The sequence below is a fragment of the Elephantulus edwardii genome, unplaced genomic scaffold (assembly GCF_000299155.1).
Source record: "Elephantulus edwardii isolate Elephantulus edwardi_28Jun2011 unplaced genomic scaffold, EleEdw1.0 scaffold00001, whole genome shotgun sequence".
Taxonomy (NCBI): Eukaryota; Metazoa; Chordata; class Mammalia; order Macroscelidea; family Macroscelididae; genus Elephantulus; species Elephantulus edwardii.
The window spans coordinates 11,171,574-11,195,476 of NW_006399751.1; the positions used below are offsets into that span (position 1 = coordinate 11,171,574).

General features: G+C 43.1%; 1 protein-coding gene across 1 annotated transcript in view; it reads left to right on the forward strand.

Annotated features, from left to right (window-relative positions):
• The first annotated feature begins 1,079 nt into the window (after window positions 1-1,079).
• Window positions 1,080-23,903, forward strand: part of CDH8 (cadherin 8, type 2) — a 451,012-nt gene continuing 428,188 nt past the window's right edge. Inside the window, exons 1-2 of the mRNA XM_006878719.1 lie at window positions 1,080-1,822; window positions 20,559-21,009. Coding sequence (XP_006878781.1) covers window positions 20,731-21,009 — 279 coding nt within the window. The 5' untranslated portion in view covers window positions 1,080-1,822; window positions 20,559-20,730. The remainder of the gene's footprint in view (window positions 1,823-20,558; window positions 21,010-23,903) is intronic.

Consider the following 23,903-nt stretch of genomic DNA (forward strand, 5'->3'; position numbering starts at 1 on the left):
GACTATGTTGCGGGGGGGGGGGGGGGGGGGTGTGGGGGTGTGTGTGTTGGAATTTCCTGGTCATCATTCTCACTCCCTTTCTGAAAGAATTCCCCAAGCCTTTTGTCACCACCTGACAAGTAGGTAATACGCCTCAGATGTGCATAAACACTGTAAGCATATTGTGCCTATGCTCTCATTCTGTTCATTCTGACTCACTAACTCGAGTCAGACAGCCAAACTCCGCAGACCTGTGTCTGGCCCTCACCACCTTTTCCCCTCCCGTTAGAGCTTCTGTCCCCAGCATGTAAGATCCGCTCTCAGAGCTCACTTCTGGTGGGCATAGGACGGACTGGACAAGGGTCTGCCAGGAAGAGGAGTTACAGAATCGAAGTGAAGGCGCATATTTCGGTAATCTTTAGTTGATGATCCACGCAGCTGAATACTATTGTCTTCTCCCCACTGATGAGAAAATAATGGAACCTTGTGAAGAAGCAGAATTCTCTTTTGCGCTGACTCTACACCAGGGCTGACTATGTCTCAAGCTCCGAGTTCAGCCCAGCAGTGAGGAAGCGGAGGAGGGCTGCATTTTTTTTTTCGGGGGGGGGTGCGGCGGAGGATCTGCAATGAGGTGCGGGGAGATTTGGAGACTAGGACACCCAGAGAAAAGAGCAAGCCCTCCCCTTACTTCCCAGGCAAGTTCTCCTCTGCTCTCCACTCTAATTTACCAGCGCCCCTCGCCGCTGCCCCTCCGCCCACCTTCTTCCACTCCCCGAAGGATGAGAAGCACCAGAAGAGTAGGAACAGGGTCCACGTTCAAGATCAAGGCGCACAGCCTCTAAACTAGAATTTCTGTACGCAGGAGTACCTAGAAAGGATAAGAAAGGAGAAGTAAGCTGCCAATCACAGAGCGGTGGGGGCAGCTCTGCTCGGCCCTGGAGGGTGGCTTTGACTCGGAATGGACTCCATGGCAGCGGGCTGGGTTGGGTTTAAGCTGGCATGCACACCCCTTTGCCCTGACTCGTTCCCTCCCTCTCATGGAACACAGCTGCGGGTCGTGGAGAGGCTTTGGAGGACAGCGCTTGCCTTCCACCCCCCCACCCCCGAGCGCAGGTGAGACCTGGAGAGAGAAAGCTCGCGGGTACCTCCTCCGCATCAGCATCCCCTCCGCCGCTGGTCCGCCAGCCTCCTCCCCGGGAGCTCGGCCCCCGGGAGGCTGCGCGCAGGCACGAAAGGGCGCCTCTTGGCCCTGCGGGCTCTGGCGGCGGAGACGCGCGGGGCGTGCTCGGGAGCGAGGAGCGAAAAGTTGTGCGCCCACTTGGTCCGCGGAAGGGAGCAAACGAGCGAAGGCGCGAGAGCGCAGGGGGGAGGCCGGAGGGGCGGGGTGGGGGTGGGGGGACCGCTTCCCTGAATTTCCAAGTGGTAGACCTGCCTCTGCGCTCTGCCCAATGAGATCCATAAGGGGAGGCACCCGGCTCACTTTTCCACATCACTTCACAGTTACATTTGGCAGGCAGGCGGGCTCGCACGCCGGAGCGTTCAGCCCCGAATTAGTGGATTTATTTGGAATCTCCCCGCCGCCTCGGAGCTCCTCAGCCGCCGCGGGTTCACGCGCACACCGGAGCGTCCCCGTAGCCGCTGCACTTTGGGCTGCGGACCTCGAGGACCTGTGTCAGCCCCGCACTCAGCCCCGCGGCTCCGGGAGGCATGAACGGAAGCCGGAGGCGCCTGTCGAGCGCGCGGGGACCGGCCGGCGCTTGCTGCCCGCGGGAGCCGACCCTGCACCCCTCCAGCCATTAGGGAACCTGAGGCTCGGCGTTCGCCAGCGCGGAGCTCCTCGATAGTAAGTGCCGCCACCCCTGATTTTCCTGCAGCCCCGGGGCACGCGGAAGGGACCTTTGCTTTAGGAATCCCTCTGCCCCTTCGGACCCCTTGTCCGCCCCCTTCCTTCCAGAAGATGAATGCGGTTCCCAGCCCCGCGCGCGCTGGAACTGCATCTCCGATAGCAGCGCCTCTTAAGGACACCGCAGGGCTTTTTTCGCCTGATGGCTTGGCTAACTGTTCTGCCCGCGAATTCCCGGGAAAGTCGCGCGTTCCGGGCGGTCCCCCTCCAGCTCTCCTGCGGGTCCCCCACCTTTGCCGCCTGGCGCGCCCGCCGCCCCGCGATGCAGGCAGCCTCCGCCGCAGCTGCGCGCCTCCACTGCGGGGTCCGCGCGGGCCGTGGGAACCGCCGCCGCTATTGGGAAGGGAGGTGGGGGCGCGAGCTTTTCAGGAAAAGGTGGCAAAAGGCCTTGGGGTGGCTTCTCACTGGGTCTTCGCACCTTCTTCTCCTTGGAGACCAGGGGCGGGCAGCCCTCGCCGCGGGGCTGCGGCCACGACTCCGCAGCGGAAGCCCCTGGCGGAGGCTTTCCCACAAGTGGCTGCTCAGCCTGGAGGCGCCGAGCCCTCTGCAAACTTGCAGGCTGCTACACAAACAGCCTTGACCATTACGCAGCTCTTCACCCCTGCAGGACAGCCCCTCACCCCGGCAATGTTCTCCCCAAGCCCGCGAGACTGCTCACAGAGGCCCTCGGGGTCGAGGACTAGGTCTCTGCTCTCTTCGCCCCTGTAGAACCGGAGGCTCCTCTTTCCGGCATCACTCAGCCTCTTTATCTATGAAACCTTGGGGTGCGGGCCGCGCCCCTTGGCCATAGGGAAGGGAAAGAGGGCTCTCCTGGGTTTTGTTGGCGCGTAACAGGTTCATAGGAGACCTCGCCTGGCTCTCCTTGGCTCCATCTCAGGCTGGCAGACAGTGCAAACGTGCCGTCTCCAAAGCTGTTGCCAACAGGTATCCAAGATCCCCTCCGCCTTTTCCCTCTAGGAGCCCAAAGCCTCCCCCAGCCCCATCTGCCCCAAGCCTCAAAGTTTCACTGTCGTGGATCTTCCTGGCAGGCAGGTAGGCGCCGGGCGGGGAGCAGGTTCCCGACTAGGACTAGCCGTTCTCCTCCGCCGGCGGAGATGGAAGCTGTTTGCATGGGGTTGCTAAATTATAAAGAATCAAACATGAATTGTTTATTGTTGCCAAAACGCACGACATTAGTCCGTAATGGCAAATGAGACCTGCGACTGCTCACCCCAATCCAAGTACAATATTGCGCTTACTATCGAGCGAATAGGAAGGAGAAAGGTCCTTTCAACTTTACCACCCTTTCCTGAAGATGCCACAAGAGTTTGGCTCTTGGAGAGGCTCAATGCGACCCTCCCTGTGCGCGCTCAGGCTGTTAATCAGATCCCAGATCCGTGGCTGCCTCTCTCCCCGGGCTGCGCAGCACTGGAGGTCTCACAGTGGGGTAGGACGATGCGGGGGAAGGTGGCAAGCAGCCGTGCCCTCCCACTCAGGGCACCTTGCACAGCACCCCAGAGGGTACCCTCGCTGGACTGGGACGATTCCGAGGCCCCTGCCCTCTTTCCAACACTCCTGACAGCCATCTCGGTGGTTAAAAACCTTCCCCGGGGCTGACACCTCAGGCTTCATTCATTATAGGAGCTTTTCAACTGGAAAACTCTATGGAGGTGGAGGGGTAGGGGAGAAGATATTTATGTAAGATTCGCGAGTGGGATTTTTCCATCCATTCAACCTCCCTGCTGTACCTCACTGAATGCAAAATGAGCCCTGTCGTTCCTGCTAAACGCCACTGAAATTGCTCCCTGTCTGATGCCTTTCATCAGCCAAGAGTCCAGCTTTGCAGAAACTGCGTCTGGAGTGCATGTGTGAGCGAGCGAGAGTGTGTGTGTGTGTGTGTGTGTGTGTGTGAATGCATGCATGCACGGGGTGGGTGAGAAAGAGACAGAGACAGAGACAGACAGAGACTGACAGAGACTGAGATTCTATCGGCAGGCAGGGACTTGGTATCTTTGAAGGATTTTCTCTGAGGTAGTACCAGTTCCCCTCCACTCCCCCCCACCCCCGCCCCAATCATCCTGTTCAGACATGCTTTTTCCTCTTCCAGTGTTCCGTGGCTAAATGAAATTCTAGGGCTATCCCTTTTATTTGGTGATTATCCTAATAACACTGCTCTGTAATTCTGCTTTAGCTGAATTGAAGCCTTAGATGTTTCATGCTGAAATAGTCACAGGATTACCAGTCACTTTTGGTAATTTTTTAATTTTATTTTTATTTTGGAGGTTTAGAATATGTCGCTTTCTGGGCTCCGAAGAGAGCTTAGAGTGGGGTGAATCCCTTTCTAGACATTTGGGCACAGGGACAGGCTGGACTCAGGACTGCCAGTTTTGGTTCATTCCTGGTCCCTGAATCACCCAAAGGAATGCCACGGTCTCCCCTGACTGGCACAAATAGGCCAACTAGTTTACAGGCACTGGCTGATGTTCCCTGGAGTCTCGGCTGTATTGCTGCCATTCAGGCTCTTTAATATTTCTTCCCTGCAACCTGCATCTTGTATGTCTAATTATTAATATTAGAAAGCAGTGACTTTGCTTGGTAATGTATAGTTTCTTAAAACCTTTCTGACTCTCGATGGGTAAAACTCTACACCCAAGACTCTTTTTTTTTTCTTTCTGGTGTCTACAGTGCAATTCTGGAGCTCTTGAAAGTGTGTTAATTTAGAAAAGATAACATCGACAATTTTATAGTAACCTGCACAGCATATCAGCTCTATTTGCCTGCCGTGCACATAGTAACACTGAAGGGATGTCCTTACCCTGGAAAATAACTTTATTGTGGCTATTATGTAGAGCTGTTATATTGTCAAGATCGAATGCAACTAAAGCAAGTCTTTAGCATTGCATATGCTTTTAAGAAGCCTGTGATAGTATGCTTGATTGGGGCTGGGGGGGGGGGGAGGAAAAAATAGACCATTTGAGAACTCACTTGTAAATGCTGTCACATAAATATACCCAGGATGTAGCATTTCCTTGTAAATGATGCATGGATTTTAAGGTTTAGCATCTTTTCTTAGCTGGGAGCCTTAGATTGTTGGAGCAGAGCAAGGGAACTCCACTGGAGAATGGCAGTGTGTCTTAATGACTCCATTCAAGAGCCTATACCTTGGGGTTTTGCTTTCCAGATTCATTTCATTGCAAGTAAAAGGAACACAGACAGACCGACAATAGTCACACTTAACTGCTGAGAAAACCTTATCGGTATAAATTGATGACTACAAGAGAAGGTACGCTATATTTTTCTTTTTGGGATGGCACCACACATCTCGAGACTTTATCAACAATCTACATTGAGGAGGTATTCATTGCAACAGTGAAAGCTTTTGCCAGTAATGTGATACTGCTTTTCCAAATCCAACAGCACTTTTCTGGATCCTTGGTAAAGTTTTGTGTTTGGTAAACCAGGGAATAAGCATAAATACATTTATTTTTCAATTATAGATATAATTTCAGGACCTATGACTTCATTTTTAGAAGGGAAGAACCCCTCTGCTCAGTGAACTATTGATACTGGTCTCATGTATACTTGTTCTGGCAAACTGAGGGGGGGAAATGCAGTTTGCTCTGTGTTTTCAATGCTATTTGGTATTTGCATTAAAATAGACTATTTTTGCTTTTTTAGCTGAAGGCTTCAGATGTTGGTATATTGCATCCCACTTCTTACAGACTGTGAAATTAAACCAAGGTTGACTCTTACTAGAACAATAAGACAAAACAAAAAATAAACAAAACACATTATGTGTTGCATACACCCTCCCTCCCCCTCCCCCTTAATTCTTGAATATGGACCCAGATATTTACTGATTCGGATCTTCCAATTTCATCACATTCTCTATACCTTTTCATCTGTCCTCTATGATTTGATTTGTCTCCCCGGATTCTCAGATTAACATATTAATCAATCTCTCTCTCTCTCTCTTTTTTTTAAATGTTTGCAGCTTTTGGTGCAGGAAATCCCAGTCTCCTACAGCTCATAGGGCTCATTTATGAAATAGAACAATATTTTGAATGAACCAAGGCCATCTCTTAATTGATTAGAAGGGTTTCATTAACCAGGGTGGTTTTAGTCTGTTCTTAGTTCATTCATACCGATAGTTGTGATATGCGCTCTATTTCTGCTGAACTCTTGGATCCCACCTCTGGAACCCACTTCAGATGTAACCATGAGGAGAAAATGAGTTGAACCTGGCAACTTCAAAAGGTCAAGAAAGAAATAAGTTCAAGGGATGCCATTTAGCTGCTTCTCCCATACATTGAGACTAGCTAAAATCTTCATCGTCACTTCATGGCAAAGCATTGAGGCCAATATTGTTTCATTTTTCTATCATGTCCCAAGCTTTTATTTCCTGTGTTTGAAATGTCAGGTGCTGTTCCCTCTCTCAAATATCATCCACCTGATTGCCTCTAGACTTCGTGTTTTTCGTCCTAAAGTCTTTTGGTAGTTAGATACATAGATGTAATTTGCTGTATCTGTTAGGAAAACATCACAAAGGAGTAACACTTGAATATCAAGTCTGAATATCAGGATGAAGAAGACTTTCTTTCTCCCTGCTCTCAAGGATATTTGCAAGTACTAGAAAGATGGCTGTGGAGAGAGCTGTGGTCAATAAACATTCATGTAATGTATCAACAACCACCTAACCCTCTATTCCCTCCACTGGGCTATTTTCAGTAAACACGGGGGCAAGGATAAATCAGATCCAAAGTCCAACATGCCGATTGTCTGTCTACTTCCGTTTTCTCTACCAAAATGTCCTAATTGTCCTAAGTTTATTTCCTGACAATTTTTCTCATTTTTTTTAAAAAAATGAATCTCACTGATGTTTCATAAAGCACTTGTTCTCTCTCCTTCATAATAATATTTTAACTGATATGGAAGGGAGCATTAAAAAGGACCTAATTCAGCTTTATACAAATGAGAAAGCCTCCGAGACTTGGCTTGTGTCAAGAATTCTTAGAAAACTATATGGGATATTGAGTTCTATTTTATACAAAGCAGTGCTCAAACTATGAAACTGTTGCATGTATAACCCATTGTCTGTGCCTTTGTCTTTCAAGGAATATATATTAAAAACAAAACAAGAAAACCCAAACAACCCAGAAGATAGAGGTCCTCCTGCTTTCCTCCCTCATTCTCTTCTGATTATTTTTTTTCTTTCTTTTTTTATGTTTTAATGGATCCACTCACTTTAACCTCATGAGTATATCCAGTCTTTATGTATTAGAAGATCATTTTGTACTATTAGCATTGATTTCAGTCAGTAGAATACCTGTCCCTCAAGTGCACAACCATGAACGTGAGCCTCAGTGCCATGATGCAGTATTTCTGTTTCGGTTGATGTGTTTATTGGTAATTTAATCATGGTGAATATGTTACAAAGAAATATTAAGTTGAATGAACTTAATCCTTTCTCCCTGTTATCTTTATTTAACATATGCATATTTCATTGGCAGCTAACACATTATTTTCTATTGTTGTGTTGTTTTTATTTCCTGATAAACTAGTGCATGAAATATGATTATTTGATTACTGATGTGACAAAAAGAACTTAAATAGCTTTGGAAAGTGAAGGAAGTATCATTAATAAAGTAATGCTTTTATAATGTATACAAGTGCATGTCCAAAACCTTTTCACCATTCCAGATTTGATACAACACATGACCAGCGTACATTCAATTCATTTTTAGACTGTTGCTACTTGAACTTGACACATAGAATATTACTGTTCTGTGTCAATTATTTCCATCTTCAAAGTGGGAAAGCTCAGAAACATGGAAAAAAATTCACATATATTTTACTTCCAGAAGTAAAAGCTTGCAGAAGTATTTGCGTTTCATGAAAATGATGTGTACAGAAGACAATATACTTTCTTCTCTGTGTAAACAGTTCCCTTACTGTTCATGAACCATGCATGTATGGGCCATTTGATTATGTGTGTCAAATTCACTGTTCTGACTTTCTGCCAGTCTTTAGTCTGTGTCCGTAGCCCATGTTGCCAGTATTAGTGGGTGGCTTTTAAGCTATAAAGTCTTTGCAACATGAAAGAATGACAGTCAGGTGCACTTGTAAAGGTGGTTACTACACAGTATAATCTAATTGGCAGAATCTTGACTTACTGTACTGAGTGTCTTGGCTGCATTTCTATTTTGTTCTGACTCTGGATTATGTGATGTAACTGGTTTTAAAAATCTCCCCATTTCTTAAGAGAGAAGGAAGAGCTTCTAATCTTTGTCATCAGCAGTACTAAAATTCCTTGAAATGCATATACAAAGTATGTTAGAATTTTATGAAAGAAGACATTTCCAGGATTATCATTTTCTTCTTAGAGATCCCTGCTGAGTAATGATTTGCTCGCTCATTGACCTCATCTTTGAATTCCTGAGGACTTACTACTTGGCTCTTGTTCATGCAGATGTAAATGTTTGAGAAACACACTGTAACTTCTGTATTATAACAGAAACCAAGCTATGTTCTCAGTGAGTTATTGTAATTTTGTTCAAAGTAGATGGTTCTGCTATGGACTTGCAGTGATCACACTTGGCCTTTTCAGGAGAAAAACATGCTGGACAGTGTCATATGCTTGGAGGAAAAAGAGAGATGTAGTTGCCTGGGAAGGGAGTAGAAATAGGGTCCCTTTAGAAGCCCAATCAAAATATTTGAAGTTGTTGTTAATAATATTAAACATTATTTATGGGGTGGAAGAACTATGCATATAATTCTGTTTCATTTAGATCCACCTTGGCTCATGCCATTTTGTTTTGAAAAGGTTCCTATTTGTATTACATTCTTATGTAATAACATAAGAATATAATATCTTATAATATCTGAATACTTTCCCTGGAAAATCTTAGCAACAAATTAAAATGAAGTAACTTTAAAAAATCAGTCAATACTTTTTGAAGGGCTCTATTACTGAGTAAATTGTAATTATTATTGCTACATTGATTAGAGGTTTCTACGTCACTTATGTAGTTTTTTCTGTGCTCTGTGGGGTTAAGCCTAAAGCCCATTGCTGATGAGCTGGTCCTTATTGATGGCTGCCTTAGAAGACAACAAAGAATTGCCCTGGGTTTCCAAGGTAGTCCCCTTGAGAAAAACAGGCCTCCACATCTTCCTCTCACTCCTTCAAGTTAGATGGCATTAGACAGTGAATCCGTTTCTTTAACTGCCAGTATTGAGATGCATCATTTGCCCAGGTCAGTGATCTTCTAGGAGTCATAACGACTTGATCTAAGTTGCTTTTGTCTAACACTGAACTCAAAGTTTTTTTTTTTAACTGCTAGCTTGTGGAACTCATAATGTAGTTGTATCCAGATCTCAGAAGAGTTAGATGGGTTGTTGCTTTGATTTAGAAAGGCAACTCAATTTTATTTATGTATTTATTTTTAACTCATTATGGTTTTGGCTGTTATGTTTTGAGCAAGTGATTTAAAGACAGCCAAGGCTGTGGCTTTTCAATAGATGAAAGAAGACTAAAGTTTGAGAAACAGTTTCCTCATACTAGTGTCTGTATTTGACTAAAGAGACGTGAGACTTAGACTTATCTTTTTGGGAGGGTTTCAGTGCTGTTCTGCCTTGGGGAAATCCAACTGAATAGTCACCTTCAATATCTTGACTAGCCCTTTGAGTCAGGGAAGTTTTCTAAACAACATCAGCATCTGTATCTGTAGTCTAAATCTGTAGAGAGTTATTCTGCCAACCCAAAGGCTGAACCTTTCTGGTGGTTTAAATCCACTAGTGGCTTGGCTGGAGAAAGATGGTAGGTCTCCTTCCATGTAACTTAAACTTAGAGCCCCAGAAACCCAATGGAGGGTCTGCTATCAGTCAGACAAAGGGAGATAGAGATAGAGATAGAGAGATGAGAGAGAGAATGACTCTCCATGTAATATTGAAAAGTAGCTTTATTTTGACCTTGTTCCTGTTACCTCTTTCTCAAAAGCTTTTATGTGCATAACAAACTTGGGAAAGGAGGAAAGGCTTTCCTGCGTGTGTTTATATTTTGTTTAAACATCTTGTGATTTTGAGACATTGTGAAAACCAAAGCTTCAGGGGGAAAACAGAGAAGCATTACAATAACAGAGCAATGGATCAGGGAAGTATCTTGGGTGTCAGAACAAGCAAATGTGATGTTTTAAGACAGATTGACATCTGGATAAGTATTGGATCTGATTGCCTGATGCCAGAGAAAGTTAGATGACCAGAAGGGTTATGGTGGAAGGGGGAAATAAACACACAAATACATTGCCTGAGTGTGTGTGTGTGTGTGTGTACATACACAAAAGAATTTAAGATTTCTTTCTGACTAAAAGAGTATGATCAGGGAATTCTTCTGAAGGCATTCTGTAGGAGAAGCGACTCTCCTGTGCTTTTTATATTTGGAACACATGTAAGTCTTATTCCCTTCGACAATTCAAAGACTTCCCCTACGGACTTTGCTTTAGCCATATAGGGCTTGCTGTGAATTGCACGAGGCCACAAGCTGAACCCTTGTGTTCATGAAATACCACTTTGAATTCACTGCGCATTTACCTGTTTTGAAGCAGCCTGCTAATGGCTCTAAATTCAAGGTCAAAACCATTTTTAATGGAAACTTTCTAGGCCTGTGTGTCATTTTTTGCTTTCATGAAATATTGTGGCCACTAAGCCCCGTGGATAATAAAAGCATAATTTCCTGTCAACCACAATAATCTGGTGGATTGTATCTTGAAGTGTTTGTAAAAGCTTGTTTTATTTTTCCGCCCATCAAAGTGAGGCTCATCATTGGACCCTTAATCCGTGTTGCTTACAAAAAAATCAATGGTGCAATATGTTTTTGCATAATGATTTAACATAGCTGAGAATTGACCGGCTTCACCTTAACAAAATGGTGGGGTCAGCAGAGTAAGATCTAGGCTATAATTAGAACTATCTCTAAAATGTAAGTACTAATGAAAACTTGGATTACAATATCTGACCCAGGAGAAGATAACTTTCTTATGTGGAGATTTTCAGTATTTTCTTACATGTCATATTTCCGAGAGATTGTAAAATCACTTCATCTCACTATCTGGGTATAAATCAATGCAGCAGCATTATAATAAAGTGGATTGCTGGGCCAGACAGACATACTGTGGTTGGGAAATCTAAAAATAAATTGATTTTTACCCAAGCTTTACAACCTTACTCAATTTCTTCTATTTTTTTTTTTTTGCGTAGAAGTAAGCAGTTTGTGTGTGCAGCAACTCTTCAGAGTGTTTATTAATTCTGATAATAGCATTATTATAACTTATATAACTCTCTCTCTATATATATCTATATATCTATATCTATATCATCTATATCTATATATGTTGTTGTTATGTGCCATCAAGTCACTTGCGACTCATAGCAACTCTATGTACAACAGGCCTAAACTCTGCTCTGTCCTGTGCCAATCGCACTGCCCCTGACACACCCATCCCGATTACCCCAGTCACTGAATCAATCCACCTCACAGAGGGTCTTCCCCTCCTGCGCTGTCCCTCCACTCTGCCCAGCATGATGTCCCTCTCCAAGGACCGGTCCCTCCTTATAGCATGTCCAAAGTATTTTAGAGCCTCAGAATCCTTGACTCTGGGGAGTCACCTGGTTTAACCCTTTCTAGGATGAATCTGTTTTCTTGGCAATCCAGGGTACTCTCAATACTCTTCTCCAGCACCACAACTCAAAGGCCATCAATTCTCCTTCTATCCTCCTTGGTCATTGTCCAACTCTCTGATGCATAAAATGTGATAGCAAAGACCTGTATCAGACGCACAATCTCCAGAGAGACACCATTGCTCTTCAGTACTTTGGAGAGGTCCCTAACAGCAGACTTATGGAGAAACCTTTATATAAATCATTATATAACTATAATGACATAGCATTCCATTACGTCTCAAGAATTCCTGTAAAGCTGTTCTCAGGTCATCAAAGAGTACAATATTAGCTTTGCCCATGGAAGGGATTCAAGCACACAAACTCTGTGGTTGTAATTGTTGCACTGGGACTCCTGTTCTCTTCAAATGGCAAGTTCACCCTGAATGTCGGCTTTCACTGTCTCTAGCTGACATGCTTGTGCATGTGAACACAGCAGCTAAACTGGACAGTTTTCCTAGTGCCCCTGCTTAGTTGAGATGGGGAAGCAGATATTTCACTGTGGTAGTTCACAAACTTCGATGTAGTCACACAGCCCAGTGCAGAATTTCCCAGTCTAGAGTGTTGGTTACCTCACCCCATAGGTGTGGTTATGGTAAGCTGTCCATGGGCCTGGCTGTGAGTGACAGGGAGAAGTACCTCTGCCAGGACACTCCACTGGGTCCTCTCATTTTCTGTAAAAGAAGTGGGTAGATGAGAGTTGTTTTTATTACTTGTCACAGATTACTTGTCAGATCACTAGCATCTGTATTGCTAGAGAGGTTGTTCAAAAGGCAGACTGGAGTCAATGGGTCAGAATCTGCTTTTTCAAAGGCACAGTCAGTTGGTCTATTATTATTATTATTATTATTATTTTACTAATACTTTTATAACAGCAAGCTTTTTATCTTTTTATTTTTAAAATTCTCCCGCCGGAGTCAGATTTTTTAACTTTTAGAAAATGTCTGAGTCCGTTGACAGGTTGGTTGTTTCAAATCATCAAAAGTGAGAGTATGTACAGCATGAAAATTAGAGTACAGTGGATCAGGAGTTCTCTTGGCTCTTTCAGAGAACCAACTGTAGCTCCTTTTAGTCCTTTCTTGGCACTTTTGGTTCTTTTAGAGAACCAGCAACTCCTGCCTCACTTGTGCACATGCACGCTCTCTCTCCTTTCCCTCCCTCTCTCTCCTCCTCCCTCACCTCTTCCTCACCTCTCCCTCTCTCTCTCTCCCCTCTCCCACTTCCACTCTCACTCCCTCTCCTCTCTCTCTCTCTTTTTTAAAAAGACAAATGTCCTTACACTTTAATAATAATCTAGTTAAGCGAAAATAAACTAAGCACCCTTGTCTCTCTGAGTTTGCTTGTCTCTGAAATGGGAATGATGAATAAGAAATAGTAAAGGTTACCTCCTTGGGTTATAAACATGCAGATTGTGTGTGTGTGTGTGTGTGTGTGTGTGTTTGTAACATTTGATGACTACTTTTCTAGGTACTTTTCTGGATAATTATTGTTAATATTTTAATTTTAGAATTATCTCTTTCATTCCAAACAATACTAGCTTTTCATTTTTAAGTAAACTGACTTTGTTTTGACAAACACATGAAGCAGTGTTATAGGAGTTTTGCAGTGAGTGAGAAGTGGTCTATGGGTGATTGGCATTGTGCTGAGGACGTGACTCTCACGATGAAGAATTTTTGCTGCGTTAGACTTCCTGTCTCCCAGTCCTTTGCACTGGCTAGAGGGCATTGGGCCAGTCACTTCTCTCTTTCTAAAAAAAAAAATGAGCTGGACTCAGTACACTTGGCTCTGTTTTGTCAAGTTGGGGTGCATTTTATAATCTCAAGGCTTTGGATGAGTCAAACATGCTTATTACGCACAAAAAAACCCCAACCCTTTCAGTACAGAGGGGGCTCTATTTACTGTAGAGATCCTGACTAATATGAGTTTGGTGGCTGGGGAGGGCTGTGTAATGGCCATGGACTAGGTAAGGTAGAAGTTAATGAACTGAAGATTCATTCAGAGATCCTGCACCAACTAATGGTGTTATTCTTGCCCATTGGCTGTCTGAAATGTCCTTTTGTTGTCAGGTGCTGACCAACCAGCCCTTCCTCAGAGGAGCCGTGTGTAGACCAGAACAGAAGAAGTCTACTTGCTTCTGTGCGTTTCTCGTAATCACTGCTATGTTTTAAGCCCATTGTGCAGTTCATCTCATTGAACCTCATCCCTTTGACTGACCTTCTGCTTTTCCAAGCATGATTGATGCCTTTCTCTTTTTTTAAGCATAAAATGTCATTTTAACATCAACTCATTCCCTCATTAGCTAATTCATTCTCAACATTTAGTTCATGCTTCCTCAAGAAGAATGCCTTTTGCTTGAATAACACCCAACCAAAGAGCAGCGTGTACTTCCTTAGTTATTTGCACAGCTTAGAACAGTACAAGCTAACCTTTCCTAAAGGATTTTACCGAGATTATTTCTCTTCATCTTCAGAATGAACCAATTTGGTACATGTTAGTTTTAGGAACTGGTCTCCATTTATTCAACTTGTTGTGTACAGCTGAGTCAGAATCGACCCGTAGCAAACCCTCCAGTGGGTTTTCAGAGGCAATAAATCAATATGGGAGGAAATGACCTGTCTTTGTCCCACGGAGCAGCTGGTGGATATTCAAACTGTGTACCAGTGTGTTGTCAGTACAGTAGTGGAAAAACCAGAGACCAGTTGGTAACCATTTAAACTCAGCCTGATACTAGACATTACTCAGAACCTTTTTTTAAAAATCATTTTTTAAATTAATTTTAATGAAAATTTACAGAGACTTTGGATTTCCATTCATTCATTGTTGCACTTTTCTCCCTCTCTACCCCTCCCCCCAGTACACTCTTCTCTTTGAAAAGTAAAAGAAAAATTCTTTCATTGTTTTACAATCCCTCCCTCTAGGTCCACTCCACTATGCAGCCTTCATTCTGGACTCCTGTCATCACAAGAATACCTAATCACATATCCCTTTTAAACAGTTTTCTCCCTCATCTGATTCAATGCAGTATATATTATTTATCCTATCTTTTTCAGTCTCCCACGAACCCTGAGGTCAGTCCTGTTTTACAACGGTGGCATCATTCAGTATTTGTCCTTTTGTGACTGAGATACTTCACTCAGCATAATGTCCTCTAGAGTCACCCATTTTGAATAATGTTGCATGAGTTCTTGTTTTTCAATGCAGCATAGTATTCCATTGTGTGACTATACCACAGCTTCTCTATCCATTTGTTTGTTGATGGGCACTTAGGGTGTTTCCAGCTCTTTGCTATTGTGAACAAAGCCGCAACAGACATGGGTGTGCATATATTTCCTTGGGTGGCAGTTATGGTCTCTTTGGGGTTATATTCCTATTAGTGGAATTGCTGGGTCATATGGTATTTCTATTTGCAACTTTTTGAGAAAGCTTCACACTGCCTTCCATAGTTGTTGCACCATTTTATACTTCCACAAATAGTGAATAAGGATTTCAGTTTCTCCACAACCTCGCCAGCATTTGTTGCTTTCTGTTCTGTTAAATTTTGCTATTCTTACTGGGGTGAGATGGTATCTCATAGTTGTTTTGATTTGTATCTCTCTTAGAGATAGGGATTTTGAACATTTCTTCATGTGCTTGTTTGCCATCTGAATGTATTCTATGGTGAAGTGTCTGTTCATATCCTGTGCCCATTTTTTTAAATTGGATTGTTTACCTTTATCTTGCTGTAGTGCACTCATGACCTTCTTACTATTCTGCATCTATAGATCTCAGGCTAAGAGGAGACGTCATACATTGATAGCTAGTGAGCCCTCCGGAGTGTTATGAAACTAAGAATGGGCTTAGAATAAGTCTCTTCTCTCTGAGAAGTGCTTAGGCTGAAATCCCATGGGCAGAACAGAGCTCATCATATGCGTCAGATACTCTGGCTCTTTCAACATTAGTATCATCGTCATCTTCCCACTTGCCACCTCTGGTAATACTTCATAGCTCTTTGCTTTGCTTTACCCCAAAACGATGCCTACATTCCCACCTGCAGAAATCAAGAGCCTTAGATTGTGTTCATTCATTTGTCTTTGCTACCAAACTGTGATCTTCTCCAGGGCAGCGAACATGTGTTATTAGTCTCAATACCAAGCTCAAGATAATAATGGCAATGACAGTTAACCATTGAGTGCTACTCACGTACCAACGGCCTTTTGCCCTGGTTCTGCCTCACCCTGTTGTCCTGTAAACTAGGGTTTGTTACTATTCTAATTTTGTAGCAGAGAAGCTCAGAGAACTTGAGTATCCAGACTTAATGTTTGCCTTTCCTTACAGACATTAAGTAGCAGGGTAGATGGGGATTCAGACCTGGACACTGTCCAGAATAACAACACCCTAGGCTGGGAGGAGGCGTGGGATGGCTTATGATGAATGACCACACAGCTCACGCTGTTTAAAGAAATAAGTGGATTATCAATTCAGAAAGAAAGAGATGGAAATTTGGGCATACTCTTTTGGGATATTTTGAACTGCATTTTGTTTTAATTTGGAAGCTAACAAAAGTCTCTCTTCCCAATGGATGGAGAAAAGACCTTAGGAAAGTATTTTATTTTATTTTTTTCAGGGCAAACTTGAGTTCTTTTTTGCATTGCAGTTCTTCCAGAAGGGAGGCACCTTTTCTTTTTGGAATGTCTTTGAGGTGAAAGTTATTTTTTTTCCCCCTCCATGTTCCCAATTTCTGTGTGTACTTATCAGGGTGGCACCACCTTTGAAATGCTAAATCCTAGTGTCTGAGCTCTGAGCAAGGCCAGGCATAGAGTAAACCCACTAGCCCTGTCCTTAGATCAGATACTGTCTGTGTTTGTGGTGCGTCTGGGTCTGCCCCTTTCAGCCGGCTTTGCTGAGGCCTCTCACCGGCTCAGTCAACGTTAATGACTTTCCCACTTTTCCATTCTGAGCCAGAATGGGACTGAGGACCTGGAGGTGAAAGGTTCCTTACCCCATTATGAATCCCCTCAACCAGACTGTTCCCGAAGGTGTCCTGAGGAATTATTTTCCCATTCACTTCAGCAAGGCTTCTCCCTGGGAATTGCAGGCTGCATTATTTCTGTAAAAATAATTTTTTTGAGAGGGAGGAAACACGTTTTTCCACGCTGAAGGTAAGCAAAAAATGTATTTGACACCTCAGGTAATGGGGATTTTTTTTTTTTTTTTGCTATTCTGTTCTGACTCTCCTCAATTGAAAATTGTATATTACCATATTTCATTCCCAAAGGAGCTTTTCATGATTTAAATCCCCTGTTCAGCTGTACACTTAGAATGGAAGTCCTGAAACTCTCCTGATTAGACCACACATGCTGGACATTACGGAGTTTCTCTCTGGGAGCATTCTAATTGTATTCACTCGCTATTAGCATCAGGGCCAAGAATTGCATCCTGCATCCTGAACTGTACTGTCCTTTGCAATACTTGTGACAGCTGAAGGGAGAAAATTAGGGAAGCTCCTCGTTCCACTTTTTATTTTTATTTTCCCCTTGAAGGCTAGCTTCTTCATATAGTTGAGCCTGTAGAAACCAGAACACATCTTTAAACAGGTTTAAAAACGTTTGCCATATCCTTTGAGAATGGGGTTTCTTTAACACACACTGCAGTAACACGCTGCTGATGGGACTTTATTCAGGAAGGAAGGTGGGGGGAAAAACCCAAAACCCAAATGCAAAACAATGTCAGAAAAAGGGAGGAGGCAGATAAGAGAGTTGCTATTGCTATTACTTCCAGCACTTCTGCAATTTTGATTGAAATTTGCTTTGAAAATTGTACCAGCGCATCAAGAAGCCAAAAATAAAGGGAAAAGACGGTGAAGTTAAAGAGCTGAAGAGAAGATTTCAAAGGGCCGCTTGAGAAAACAAAGCAAAAATGTGCAGAGAGCAGGAATTGCAGAATAAAAAGGGAGGCGCTCACTCTGCATTTCTCGAGCTGGGAGAAGTGAAAACCAAATTTAAGCCTGGAGTTGCAGTACTGAAGGATGTAAGGGGCAGTATATTGAATGTTTCAGGAAGCATCAAAAGAAGATGGAGGGAACACACAGAAGTCATTGTACTAAAAAGAATGGACAGATAACGGAAAAACTTCAGGAATTAACATATGAACAAGAGGCAGTGGTAACAAAGGAAGATGTTTAAGCTACACTGAAGGCATTACCCAAACTAAGGTTCCAGGACTTGATGGGATGTTGAGTGACGTGCTTCAACTAACAGATACAGCCCCAGATGTACTGACCAGTCTATGCCAGGAAATCTAGAGGACAGCTGTCTGTGCGACTAACTGGAAGAGACCCATGTTTGTTCCCTTTTCCAAAAAAGGTGATCAAACAGAATGTTGACATTATCGAACAGGACCATCACTATTGCATGCAAGCAAAATACTGAAGAAGATCATTCAAAGACAGCTGGAACAGAACATAGATATGGAACTGCTAGAATTTGAAGCGTGATTTAGAAGAGGCTGTGGCACCAGGGATATCATTGCTGATGTCAGATGGATCCTGGCTGATAGCAAAGAATTCCAGGGGAATGTCTGTTTATGCTTTATTGACTATGCAAGGTATCTGACTGTGTGGATCATCAATAAGGGCTAACATTGAGAAGAATGGGAATCCAGAACACTTACATATTTTGATGCAAAACCGATACTTAGACCACATGGCTGTTGTGTGAACAGAACAAGGGAACATTGTCTAGTTGAAAATTAGTAGTGGTATGTCAGGGTTGTAGCCTCTCCATTCCTATTCAGTCTGTATAATGAGCACATTATTCCGAGAAGCTGCACTCTCTGAAGAAGAATGTGGCATCAAGATTGGAGGAAGAGTCACCAATAACCAGCTCCGTTTTGGAGTTGGATGAAGCGGCTGGACTCTGTAAGATGGAGCTTTTGTTTTGGTTGAAGATCTGTGTAGATTGTTTAGTTGTTTTTATTTAAGCCTCTTGTTTAGAGTCAATAAAACCTCCTGGAGGGCCCCTGTATTTAAAAGTTGGACTCGGTGGATTATATTTTAGTCCCTTGTTACTATCTTTTGGAGGAATATTCTTTTAGCTCATTCAGCACACTGGTCAATTTGCTGTGATGAGGTAATCTGGGTTTGCTGTGACACTGAATCTTGTGCCATTTGGTTTGGGTCCCCAATGCCATAATGGAACAACTGTGCCATAGGTATGCCAAACACCATAATGGCTATCCATCGTGGGCAGTGTTTGGTGGAGCTCCCAGATTGACTCAAGTTTGGAAGCAGGAGTGGAATCTACTTCCTAAACCACATGCCTCTGGAAACTCTGTGAACTTGGAGAAACAACGATAGTTATAGAAAGGTTTCAGGCCTTTTGTTAATAGGGTCCCTATGAGTCATGCTTGACCCGATGACAATCATCAACAACAACAACATGTGGATGATACAACCTTGCTTGCTGAAAGGGAGGAGGATTTGAAGCACTTGGTGCAAAAGATTTCAATGTGAATTTCATCTCAATGTCAAAAAGAATTCTTACCACTGGACTAACAGGCAAAATCATGATGAATGGAGAAAAGATTGATGTTGTCACTGATGTCCTCTTCCTTGGATCCACAATCAACACCTTTGGTACCTGCAGTGAGGAGATCAGAAGATATATTGCACTGGGAAAGTCTGCAGTCAAGAACCTCTCTAAATTACTGAGGAGCAATGATATCAGTTTGAGGATTAAGGTGCACTTGATTCAGGCCATTGTCTTTTCAGTCACTTGCTGTGCATCTGAGAGCTGGACAATGTATACGAATGACAGAATAATTGATTCCTGAGAGCTGTGGTGTGGGAGAAAAGGGCTGAATAAAGCATTGACTGCCAAAACAAACAAACAAACAAACAAAAGAACAACCCCAAAAAACAACCCATATAAGTCTTGGAGAAAGTGCAACCAGGTGAGTGCTCATCGGAGGCAAAGATGATTAAGTATCATCTCACATAGTTTGCGTGTGCATATTGCCACGAGAGGCTGTTCTTTGAAAGAGACTTCAAGCTTAGAAAAATGGAAGGATGGCGAACAGAGGAAGACCCACAACCAGATAGACTGACATAGCAAAGTGCTGCAGTGGGCTTGGGTCAGGAGGTGTGAGGTTGGCACAGGATAGGACAGCGTTCAGATCTGTTGTCCGTGTGGTCACATGTGGGTCATCATTGCACCTGACAATAACAACAACAGCCGCAGTTCTTGGTACAAAATTAATGCACCAAGTCTCTGTGTTGCAAACATGATCTATTCCTAAGCGTCTCTGAAAGTTGAATTCACAGGTAAATCAGAACAAATGCATCAGCTTCTTAGTTGGCTTGACTTTAACGTGAGAAAGGGGATTGTCTCTCATGATTTCGTCTGTAGAGTTGCTCTGCTCACCCCAAAGCCACACATACCTCTCTGGTGGTTTTCATCCACCTCTGTCTTCTCCAGAGAAAGATGGGCCATCTTGTCTCCTGCCATTCACAGCCTTGGAGACCCAGCAGAAGGTCAGCTAGAGTGAAGGAAAAAATGGTGTGAAGTCTTTTCAGTGATTAAAAGCTACAAGCACAGCAGGGGGATATGATTGTAATGAGGAAGTTGTACAAGTAGTGGTGAGCCCAGGCTTTTCAACTTAAGGGTAAATCTACATAATATTAAAAGACATGTAGGAGGGGTATGTAATCTCACGTTTGTAACCTGGAGTCTTACTTTTTAGAATTTAAATGAAGCTTTTGAGAGTAAAGTAACTATTAGCCTTTGTTGCACATTATTTATCCCCAGTTTAATCATGTAATAAAACCTCTTGTTTTCAGAGCGCGTGTTGGGCTGTGGGGTTCTGACTTCTTAGGTGTGTTGCCTTTGCACAAGCTCTGCAGCTGTGACCGGGATGGATCATTTACGTGCTTTGGAAAAGAAGGGTGTTTTTGATGTCTAAGCGTCAGTGGACCTTTATCTTTCTTTCTCCTTGTTTCTCTCCCCTCCAGGAAATTTCAATGACAAGAGAAGCCAATGGATCGAGGTGTTAGCAATACTGCTTCGATGATGTCTCTTTGCTGTGCTCTAAACATGTGGCAGAGCTGTAAGTAAACGCTCCACACTGCATGATGAAGTGGATGGCTGCAGACCGGAGGCAAAAAAAGTAATTGTCTCATTTTCATGGTGATTTGCGTAACTGGCGGGACCATGCCAGAAAGACTAGCGGAAATGCTCTTGGATCTCTGGACTCCATTAATAATATTATGGATTACTCTTCCCCCTTGCATTTACACGGCTCCGATGAATCAGTCTCAAGTTTTAATGAGCGGATCCCCCTTGGAACTAAAGCGGCTAAGTGAGGAGCAGCGGATTTTGAACCGTTCCAAAAGGGGCTGGGTTTGGAATCAAATGTTTGTCCTGGAGGAGTTCTCTGGACCTGAACCGATTCTTGTTGGTCGGGTAAGCATCATTTCTAAGATCTCAATTTCAGGGTCTGTTTGTGGTTTTTAGGTCTTTGCTGGAAGTCTCTGCATGGTTTTTAGGGTGCTTAGCTGTAAATCCGCAAGGACATCATATGGAGGGATTCACCCACCACTTTTCTTAAGGCTATAAACAATCTCAAGGCAAGAGGGGTTTTTTTATATCTCCTATTTTTTTAATTAATTTTAATGAAAGTTTACAGAGACTTTGGATTTCCATTCATTCATTATTGCACTTTTCTCCCTGCCCAACCTCCTTCTGCCCCCGTTTGCTCTTCTCTTTGAAAAGTCAAAGAAAAAAATCTTTCATTATTAGACAGTCTCGTCCCCCAATTCGACGCCACTATGCAGCCTTCATTTTGAAAAGTAAAATAAAAATTCTTTCATTGTTATACAATCCCTCCCCCCAAGCCCACTCCACTATACAGCCTTTATTCTGTACTCCTGTCATGACAATAATATCTAATCACATATCCCTTTTAAACAGTTCTCTCCCTCATCTGTTCCGATTCAGTATACGTGATTTATCCCATCTTTCTCAGTCTCACCCCCAACCCTGATGTCAGTCTCATTTTACAATAGTGGCACTATGCAGTATTTATCCTTTTGTGACCGAGATATTTCACTCAAAGCAAGAGTTTTTAAATGTAGGCAAACTAGTTCTTCAGAGAAAGCTAAGCTCCCCACTTCCTCCAATATCATAGATGCAATACTACTCATATAATACAGAAACTGATAAAGATTTTCTCTCTGGTTTCTTGTAAGTAATCTACATGCAAAGCTCTTTTCAAGCTTCCAGACTTGAAGAGGTATGTGTTACAGCTCAGCTTGAATTCCTAACACTTCAGTTTGCTAACAATATGTTATTGTGTTGCTTACTTTTTGAAGCCATGGATCTCCAAGTGCTGGTAGATTTGGCGGTTTTGTGTTTTGGGTTTTCCCCCCTCTCCACTTTTAATTTTAATCATCAACCTAGTGTGGAGAAAGAAGGAAAATGCTTGTCCTAGGGACTTAAAGAGTGCTTTGTACTGTTATGAGATAAACTGTAATAAGAAACTAACTCATTCATTATCCGATGGAATGGAAAGCATGGTGTGGAAATGTTTGTTGTGGTGTGTGTGCATGGGTCTGTATGAGTTGCGGAACTGCATTTGTTTTACTGTTGGCACATGGTAAAATGTTCCTGGTGTGCACGGGTGCTGCTGTATTTCTCACACCACATAGTGAAGACCATACATATTTATTCTTTGGAACTGTTCATAAGCTTCTGTTAATTTTAACACACACAGTTATCCGAGGTAGAACTTCAATTACAAGCCTGCCAACATTTCGTCTTCCTGAAAGTCAGATGCAGAAGTGAATGGTACCAGTGTTACTTGCTTTCCGAGTGTAATGGTTTTAAAAGGGTGTGGGGCGGGGTGGGGGGAGGGGGAATGAAGAGAATGAAATATTGATCTTCCACATGTGAATGAACCCTCTGTGGTTCCCTTGGAATTTCTGATTGCATTTCTGCTTCTACGATATCGTCTTGAAAAATGCATTGAGCCTTCCTCGGGATGCTTTCTCTCATTGCCCATGAGCAAAGCCTGGATGAGAGAGTTCCAAGGGGAGCCACTCGTCATTTCAAGAAAGAAGGAGCGCCCCATGGGTGCCTAGACCTGAACTCGAGATTTGCAAGGCTGTCAAAAGAACGCACGTCAGCAGTCACTATAGCGAGACTTAGTGCGTATGTATCAGTGGACTGTCAAAGAAATGATATGTACATTGTGTTGTAGGTGAACTAGTGCCTGCCAGCACTTGATGCTTTGGAATAGGGGGGGTGGGATGAGTGGTGGATGAGTCTACTCAATTAACATAAAACACCTCACTTTTGTCTTGAATAGGGAGTTATGATTTATGAAGACACATATTCTTTACTCCCACTACTATTTACTGAGCCTTCCCCAGGCACCAACACAGTTTAGGAATGGGAGGAGATCAGTGAATAAAACAATGGTCTCAGGCCTTGGGGAATGTACATATGTTCTCACTAATATAGAGTGTTTATTAAGTGTTGTGAGCTAATCTAAAAGCACTTTGTCTTCTCTCTAGCCATAGAGATAGATAGATAGGTAGATAGATAGACAATGAGGTAGACAGATATAGATACATAGATAGATAGATAGACAGACACATACACAGACAAATAGATGACATGATATAGATATATCTATATATAATATATAGATATATCTATATATGATATGTTGTTGTTGTTGTTTAATGCCGTCGAGTCGTAGACGACTCATAGCGACCCTATGAATGAACAGCCTGAGCATATGATATAGATATATCTATATCTCTCTCTCTATATTATAGATATATCTGTATAAACTTTCTCTCTCTCTCTCTCTCCCCCCCATCTCTATCCCTCCCCCAAACCTAATTACATTGAGTCGACTTCAACTAACAGGAACCCTCTATCATATTTTTGAGGTTGTAAACTTTTTTTTCCCAAAGGGTTGGGGTAGGAACTTCCTGTCTTTCTCCTGCAGAGCAGCTGGTGGATTTGAACAACTAATCTTCCAATTAACACAGACTATAATGCACCATGTCCCAGTGTGCTTGTACTTCCAAGTTCTCTCTCTCTCTCTGTGTACACGTGAATCTACATACAAACACATATATGCATAACTATGTAGAAAACAAATCCACTTTCCTCTGTTCATATGTCCCAAAGCAGAGGGAGCCACTAGCCCTTTCAGATTCCTGGCAGATATTTTGGACGCTTGATAACAAACTCAGGTAGCAGGAAGACGTAACCTGAACTGACTTGGAGCTATTTATAGTCATAATGCATCCCATTTACAGTGACTGTTCATATAGTTGGCTGCA